The sequence below is a fragment of the Cydia fagiglandana genome, chromosome 3 (assembly GCF_963556715.1).
Source record: "Cydia fagiglandana chromosome 3, ilCydFagi1.1, whole genome shotgun sequence".
NCBI classification, from domain to species: Eukaryota; Metazoa; Arthropoda; class Insecta; order Lepidoptera; family Tortricidae; genus Cydia; species Cydia fagiglandana.
In genome coordinates this window covers 7,789,069-7,798,161 of record NC_085934.1, presented here as the reverse complement: position 1 = coordinate 7,798,161, position 9,093 = coordinate 7,789,069, and the positions used below count along the sequence as shown (strand labels likewise).

Below are 9,093 nucleotides of genomic sequence, written 5' to 3'. Positions count from 1 at the left end.
TAAAAAAACGAACTATACTTAAAGTCAGGCCAATCGACGTCGTCGAAGTTTCTTTTGGAGCGATTATTTTCGAAAATATTCATTGATCAAGACTTACCTATGCAACGACACCCTACACCAAGCCGCGGACGGATCGACAGGCGGACATTGCGAAACTATACCTAAGTCGATCCAAGTTTGGACCTAAAGTGTCGTCCAATTATTAATGACCTTAATCACTTTTGAAGCCATTCATTGTGGTCATTCAAGGCAGGGGCGTATTTACCCCAGGGCCAAGGGGGCCATGGCCCGGGGCGGCAGGCCGCGGGGGGGCGGCAAAGTCGCCCCCTAGCAGCTTTTTCTGGGCGCCTTTTATAATCTAACTTAGCTATATAAATGGTTATCTGTCTATCTATCTATCTAGATTTTAATTGACATTTCAATAAATAAATAAACGAACGCTTCAAACCCCACCAATTGCTTAAAATATCTACCAACAAGTACCTAAATTAAGCAACATTTTCGTTCAAGAAGTATTAGTACGGCGTAGTGCCGGATTTACCACTAGGCTGAGTAGGCTGAAGCCTAGGGCTGCAGATTTTAGGGGGCGGTAAATTTGGGTCAAAAAAATATTTTATATTTTATTCAGTTCAGATAGGGTCGACCAGAATTTTGTCGCTCCCCTATTTATTTGTAAAATTTAAATAACAAGCATTATTTGTCGATTTTGCCGCCCTCTGTCATGTCAAGACCATATTGAGACAGACAGACGGCTGGACGGAAAACAAAGTGATCCTATATAGGTTCCGTTTTTTCCTTTTGAAGTACGGAACCCTAAAAATTTACCTACTATTTTCTCGAAAAAATTTCGCGCTCGCTGCGCTCGCGTTTTCACTTACCTACCTACATTATTTGTGACCCATCTGACTATATTCGGTGGTTCTTGTGTCTTCGTGGTATTGAATCTAAATTATTGAAACTAAATTGTTCCGATCCCATGCCGAAACTCAGTATAGATAGAGTGCTCTAGCTTGATATCAGATACAAATACAATACTTTTCATGACTTTCTAGCACCACAGAATGAGGGATAATGGCACGGCCTGTGTAATACGCATCCTTACTACTGTCGTCTGCATAGCAATGATTATCATTGATATGCAGCAATGACAGCACAGAACCTAGTGGAACGCCAGCGGTAATGTCCACACTATCGGAGCAGCTTCCGTCTACTATGCGGCTCATATGCGTCTACCGGAAAAAACCTAGCGATCCATTGGTATAGCATAGTCCCTCGAGCAGATTCGATGCCAGACCCGACCGAACTCCTTAGCTATATCCAGCCTGACTGTCAATGCCTCACCTTGATTCTCAATGGCCAAAACCCAGCAGTACCCACCGGTCACCGATCAGATCAGGCAAATATAACGAGGTCGCATCCTCAAGATCTCTCGCACTCGTCAGGAGTGCTGGTGGCCTAGCGGTAAGAGCGTGCGACTTTCAATCCGGAGGTCGCGGGTTCAAACCCTGGCTCGTACCAATGAGTTTTTCGGAACTTATATACGAAATATTATTTATTATTTGCCAGTCGCTTTTCGGTGAAGGAAAACATCGTGACAAAACCGGACTAATCCCAATAAGGCCTAGTTTCCCCTCTGGGTTGGAAGGTCAGATGGCAGTCGCATTCGTAAAAACTAATGCCTACGTCAAATCGTGGGATTAGTTGTCAAGCGGACCCCAGGCTCTCATGAGCCGTGGCAAAATGCCGAGATAACGCGAGGAAGAAGACCTTTCTGCACTGAAAAGAATTATAATTTGTACATAGGAAAACAATGTAAATGCCTATGTGAGTAAATGGTAAATGTTTATTTTTTTTTTATTTCACACCTCAAAGGTACTTGTTTTAGGTTTTTTTTTCTTAAATAAAATACTTTATCGTCACAGATGAAGGGGGGCGGCAAATCAAAATGGCCCGGGGCGCCAAATTTGTAAATACGCCTCTGATTCAAGGGCCTCCTAGCCTAGTCGGTAGTGACAGGCAGTGGCCTACGACGCAGGAGGTCCCGGGTTTGAATCCTGGTAAGGGTATTTATTTGTGTGTTCATCACAAATATTTGTTCCTAAGTTATGGATGTTTCCTATGTATATATATAAGTTTTATATATATATGTCTATATTATATAATTATATATATCATCGTCTAGTACCCACAACACAAGCCTTATTGAGATTACTGTGGGACTAGGTCGATCTGTGGAAAATTGTCCTAATATTTATTTATTATTTATCAACCCAAGAAAAATCTAGCGTGATTCCGGTTTTTTTGTACTCCGAATAGTGCCATCTAGTGTGAAATTTGGTAACCTGTTCATGAATAGTGCCAGGGCTATAACCGTGAAAATCGAAGTTCGCAAATTGCGGGGATTTTTCTCTGTCACTCTAATTACGCCTTCATTGGAGTAAAAGAGAAAGATCCCCGCAATATGCGAATTTCGGGTTTCGCGGTATGCCAGCAGAGCGCAGCACTAAAGCCCCACATTCACACTCCTACCGTGTAGGCCGCCTCGTAGTCCGCCCTATGATCTTTTATAACTAGATATGCCATAGACTAACATATCAAGCGAAAAAAATGATGCCAACGTCACGGCAGCATTAGTTACAATTTGTTTACAACTTCATACGCAAATGCGTAAAAGAGACGGCACAATTAAAAGAATACCTAAGTAAAAAAGAGACGACTAGTGTTTGTCACTTGCGCGTGAATTTGGTAAATCAGTGATACCATCATAACACGACGGCAAACAGTGAATATGGCGAAGTTTGTATTGTGCGAAAACCTGTGAAAATTTTATAAATACCAAACAAACGTTTTGGACCATGTCAAGTCAGAGTGTCAACGGTGTCAACTGTCAGTCTGTCAGTGTCACTCAGTCAACTGTCATATTCACATGTAATGTACTCAATTTATGTTGTCTTTACAAACGTAAATTCAGGTGTTAATTTAATTTCCTTGTTTTGTGCTATGCTCCAGTGCTGTTCCATTAGAATATGGCTAACCTATTATTGAGTCCATCGGAAAAAGTATTTATTCTTCACGGCGTACAAGTAAGTATTATTCCTAACAATCCTAACCTAGTCAAAACATGAATCAAAAGTTATTTAAATTAAATAAATAACACATGTATTATATGCTATTTACTTATTGCATGCTCTGATGGGTAGATTATGTGTTCTGATAAACATTGTAACATGTTTACTATTGTAAATGTACCATAATCTTGCAATAAAAACATTTTTGATTTTGTAGTTATGACTTATGTTGAATGCTCAGAAACTGTGTTCTCTACGCTTGCATGCTTTGCCCAATGGGTACACTTTACTTAAACGAGTGTATTTTATTTTATATCTATTGTGCTCTTGCTCATTTTATTAAAATTGAGTATTCATTTTGTTTTAACTACTAACAGTGCTATGGAGCTATAAGTTGTCTGAAAATGAGTGCATTTTATATTCATTATTTATTGCAGGATGATTACCGTTCAGATGGGCGATCAAACATAGATTACAGGCCCATGGAGCTAGAAACTGATGTAGTCAGCCATGCTAGTGGATCGGCCAGGCTACGCTTAGCCAACACAGATATACTTGTTGGTGTAAAAACTGAAATTTATGTACCAAAACCTGATAAACCAGACTTAGGAAAGATAGAGTTTTTTGTTGATTGGTGAGTTGTCAACAACAATATATGTACACTGGCATTCAAAAGTGGTGGTGGTGGTGGCGTTGACAGGAGGAATTTTTTTTATATTTATTGTATGAAAAATTTGATTTTACTTGATTATAATTAATTTTTTATGGATAAGTTTGCCTTTGTACATAACATTTTTATTATTGTTTTGTTAGTGTCCGTTTTATGTATACCTGTTTATGTCAGTGAACGCATATATTTAGTATGGAAACCGCCTTTAGGAACATTACCGTTCAAATTCTCGGGCCCAATTAGCACACATACACAATTACGCCTATATTCAAATAAGACGACGCGCTTACAGAGCCTGTAATCAAAGCTGGTAAACGAAATAATAGTCGTCTTTATTATACTAATGGTACATAGCTAAGTGTAGATGAAATGCATATAATGTCAATAACTACCAATCAGCGACATTAATCCGCTAATAACCTTCTTGCTGTACGTACTGGCCGCTGAGAGTTCGCGGTTCATATTTGATTAGAATATGACTTGGACAGGGATAGGTTTATGCCATACATTGAAGAACCAGTCAAATAATTCACGTATAATAATTTAATGCAGATTAAAAGATAACTAGTTAAAATGTTGTTATGAAATGACAGACTAACTCAACATAAGTAAATATATCATTGTTGTATAAATGTATTCCGCTATAATAAGTATTTTGTATATTTTAGTATCAATTTGTATGGCAGTGCGAAGTTACGTTCAAGTATAGTCTGTCCGTTTTTCTAAGATAAAGTAAGTACTGAAATGTATGGCGAACTTGATCTTAGAAATCGGACTGGCTATACAGTCTGCAAAATTTACATGGGTACACGAATCGGGTCAAAAATATTTAAACAGGCGGAGTCACAATAAATCCCCACTTCCAGTTCCAATGGAAATATTTTATATGTATATAGCCGGTCAAGCAAGTTTGTCATTAGAAAAAAAGGTGCAACATTAAAATTTTGTATGGGACCACAGCCATTCGCGCGCTTTCATTTTCTAAATTTGCCGCTCTTTTCTACTGACGGAAATGGCTTGAGAGAGAACCTACATATATGTGACAGTAGACGTAGAGGGTGGATTCAAATGATCAACATTTTCAGATAATGTGTGTATTTGTTAAATTAATCCAGTGAAAGCGCGATAGAAAAAAAAATTATCTACATAGACCGGGTATGATTATCTCACGGGTATATCTCGTGAATAGAACATATTCTAGATATCTTGACAGGCATCCACTCAATTTCATGTCTCTCTAATTGGACAGCTTTTTCCATAGTTCTCTGCGAATAGCATCTTGTGCGAATCTGAATGGAAAGTAATGTAAAATGACAATACCAAATTTGATTATTAATTTGAAATAACTAGGTAGTTTTTTTATAGCTCCATCTCATGAAATAAAAAAGGAAAATACAAATCTGTAAGAAGGAATTTATTACTACATTTATAATTATATAGAAAATACCTAAACTAAACACAAGTTAATAAAATGGTCTACTTTATTTGGCATAACACCATTCCTATTATCCTCGCAATTTAAAAAGTCGTATGTTGTTATGAAAGTCGTATGCAGTTGTTACGTTTTAGCCTAGCACGGTAGTATTGAAAATAAATCGTCATGTTTATTCCAAATTTTACTGAAGTTATATGTTTACTACAAGTGAAAAGTGATTCCACTGTCCTTAGTATGAACTAAAATAACTTCTGCACCACTTCACGACACATTAAGACATTTTTAATTACAAAAAAACGTTGTTTTTATAAATCAATTTAGCCATCCGTCACTGACTGTCATCTCGGTCGAACTGAAGTTGCGAATCGAACAGTTTGTAAGCACCGCCTACAATCGAATAGTTAACGTTGGGTCATAACTGAGCGGACAGAATACTTCCATGTATATCAGTTCGCTGGTTTATGTGCAATGAAGTGACATACATACATACATTATAATTCCAGCTCTGCAAATGCAACCCCAGAATTTGAAGGTCGGGGAGGAGAACAGCTGGCTAACAGCATAGCAAACCTCATGCAGCGAGCCTATCACTCCTCACAAGCATTTGATCTCAAGCAACTGTCCATCTTAGAGGGAAAGCAGTGTTGGAAGTTGTACATTGATGTTTTGGTAAGAACTTGATTCAAGTTATGTTTTCTATAATATATACAATTTTAAACCCAGGGTCTATACAGTTTGATTCAGCATAAAGCTTATAGATCTTTCTTGTTTAGACATTATAGTAGTGTCATTGACAATCTGTTTAAAAAAAAACTGTTTATTTTTATACAGAATTAAATACATTACAACTAACTAATCTTACATTTTTAAGGTTATCAGAAATAAGGCAGATAGAAGGGATTATGCATTTCACTGTGCATCTATTCTGTATTAAGAAACGTACACTTGGTACTTTTTAGTCTATGCAAATAGTAAGCAAGCATTGTGCACATTCCATATTGTCTAGAAATTATGCCTAATATATGAAGGTGCCTCCAGGTCTGATTAACCTTTTCGACGCCATGTCAAACAAAAAGCTGCCACTCGGATGCCATGTCACCGAAGTGTCAAAACTGATTGAACTTTATGCATATCGCACTTAGGTTGGTGTTGCTCTGTGGTCTGTGACGGATTAATCTGTCTTTGGCGTTAGATCTACGGCAGGGATATTGGCGTCCAAAAGGTTAATGTGAAGCTAATGCGTTATTGACCAATCATTTGCAAAAGAACCACATACACCTGTGCAGTGCATAAGAGGTTGAAACACCTTCTGACAAACCATATGGCATTATCACAGCTTTTTATATTTTCAATTCCAGATTCTTGAAAGTGGTGGTAACCTGTGTGATGCAGTCTCTCTGGCCGTCAAAGCGGCGTTGTTCAACACCAGGATTCCCCTCGTAAAGGCAGCATTGATGGACGGGGGAAATGTTGACTTGCAGCTGTCGGACGATCCCTATGATAGTAAACTGTTAGACGTTGGAAGTGCACCACTCTTGGTTAATATTTTTATTATATTTTAGCCTATATTTAAGGCCTGATTTCTCTTTTTTTTTAAAGGTCATATGACAGCCACTTTTATGAAAACTGGTTACTGCACCAATCCTTGGGATTAGGTTGCAAAAGGATAAAAAAACCCTTGATTGAGGAGGAGGGTTAACTAAACCCAACCTAATTTTGGGTTTAAAATTAACATAGCATCAAAGCTGAAATGTTTTAAAACCCAATAACCGGGTCCACACAGAGCAAGCAATGCGAGCATACGCGCGAGGCAATTTCCTCGCGCACAAAACGGCCAGTGTAGACATGCCTCGTGCGCGCCGCCTCGGCCGAGCTATTCAGGTTGTCTATACTTACATGGCGTTATTTATGCCTCGGACACAGTAAACCCGCCTAGCTCCTCACACCACTCCGTAAGCCCGCTTTCGCAAAGCCAACTTAAAACATTGATATCATGTTATTATTACAATACACAGGTAACATTATGCAAAATCGGGGACAAATGCGTCGTCGATCCATCAGCCGAAGAAGAAAGCTGCAGCGTCATCTCTCTCGTAGTTGGAGTTTCGGGTAATCCCCGACACTACAGCACGGAAGCCGTGGAGGCTCCCGAAGGCGGCAAGTGCACAACTATAGCCATGAACGGCCCGGGCAGCGTGGCGCCGAAGACGCTCAAGGATGCCATCAACCAAGGAATGTAAGTCCTAAACTGTGTTTGGAAACCTCTCTTTTGACTGGTGTTTGGGTTGCGTGGTAACTGCTAGTATTATGCCAGGGAGACCCTAAAGGCATTAAGACACCTGAAGACGGCAAGTACACTGTAAATTATGATAGTAATACCTAAGCCGTTAGGAAGTTCAAAGAATTGTACGAAGCTCGTAAATTAAATAAGACTCGCAGAATACTAAAAACTAGATATGCGACAGATTTCGAAAATTGGATAATCTCGAAAATAATTTAAAAATCACTTTTATTCTGTTGTATTGGAGTCCCTTTAAGAAATTATCCGTCAATTTTTTGTTGTTTTTTCTTCCTTTTGCAATTACCGGAATAAATTATTTTGCATTAGAGAAATGGGTTTTTCGACCATTAGCTAGACGAATTTTATGAATTTCATTCTCTTTTCAGAATTGCTGCGAAATCTCTAGATGAAGCTTTAGGTGACGCACTTCTACGAGAACGAAAGGAAACTGTCGGCTTAAAAAAGCATTCCTATGGATTTCTCAAATAAAATCTTAATTATAATAGGTTTTTTAAAAAACTTTTTTTGTCCCATAATACCTTTATTTAATTAAGTATACATTCAGATACATTGTCGTAATCTATAATTAACATTAACCCTTAACAATAGCATCACACTTTAGATATCACATCCATTCCTGTCTAGTACGTGGGCCATACTGAAAGGTTCTGGATTTTTTCTAAGTGGCCAATCCAGGAATTTTCAGTATGCCCTAAGTATAGTAGGCCATGCCAGTCTTTTCTTCCCTCACATCCAAATCTAGTTCATTAACAGCAAAGTAGTTATAGTAATCTATAGTGCGTAGTTGCTATAGCATTCGACACACCAAGTGATTACATATTTTAGATAATTCCAGAACTATGACTGTATGAACATCAAAGAGAAGATGACTGAATTGGGGGAATATCAAAACAATAAATCCAATATGTATAATCATATTTTAACAGTAAAGAAAAATAAGGAGTACCTAACTTCTCTTACAAATCAAAAGTAATTAAATAAAAAGAATAATTCTAATAAATACAGTGTAATCGTTGAATAAACTTAGGCAAGTAGATAACCTACATTATAATAAATGTATATGATTATTTTATAACATTCATTATGGAATTGTCACTGCACAACATTCAGTTGAATAATTGCATAAATACACGTCAAGTACAATCTATAATTAAAATCAGTTTTTAACTGTAACTTCAAACATCAAGATTCATGTGGAGTTAGTAATTACCAATTTAATAATGCTCAGAATATATCCACATAAAATGCTAATATATCTCGTTATAATGACGATACATATAAAGTTATGGATAATATGTACTTTATTCAAAATAATGCGGGATTATTCTTAATAGATGGCGTTATTGTCGCGCCACTAACTTCTTTCAGGCACTTCCTGGTTGATTAGAGCGGGGCCGCACTGGCGATTTGCGAGAGAGTTGAAAGCGACGCGAGCGCGTAGCGAGTTTGCTTCGACTGCGCTCTCATTCCAGTATGACAGTACGCAGCGAAATCGTTGCGAACTCGCGGCGAGATCTTTGCGCGCGCTCGCCTCGCTTTCAACTCGCTCACAAATCGGCTGTGTGGCCCCGCTCTTACGGAATAGATTCAAATACTCATTTTCATGTTATCGATGTAA

The 9,093-nt window shown here is 38.1% G+C and overlaps 1 protein-coding gene across 1 annotated transcript; it reads left to right on the top strand.

The window, feature by feature from the left end:
* Positions 1-2,934: 2,934 nt before the first annotated feature.
* LOC134679989 (exosome complex component RRP42) lies at positions 2,935-8,459 on the top strand. The gene is made up of 6 exons (XM_063538957.1): positions 2,935-3,083; positions 3,506-3,702; positions 5,677-5,842; positions 6,532-6,711; positions 7,189-7,409; positions 7,841-8,459. Exons 1-6 carry the CDS (start codon positions 3,027-3,029, stop codon positions 7,941-7,943), a joined length of 924 nt encoding a protein of 307 aa, XP_063395027.1. The 5' UTR covers positions 2,935-3,026; the 3' UTR covers positions 7,944-8,459.
* The last annotated feature ends 634 nt before the right edge of the window (positions 8,460-9,093 follow it).

Coding starts and splice junctions, on each gene's coding strand:
- LOC134679989 (XM_063538957.1), top strand. CDS start 3,027: ATGGCTAACCTATTATTGAGTCCATCGGAAAAAGTATTTATTCTTCAC. Junction 5,843..6,531: donor AGTTGTACATTGATGTTTTG/GTAAGAACTTGA, acceptor TTTCAATTCCAG/ATTCTTGAAAGTGGTGGTAA. Junction 7,410..7,840: donor GATGCCATCAACCAAGGAAT/GTAAGTCCTAAA, acceptor TTCTCTTTTCAG/AATTGCTGCGAAATCTCTAG.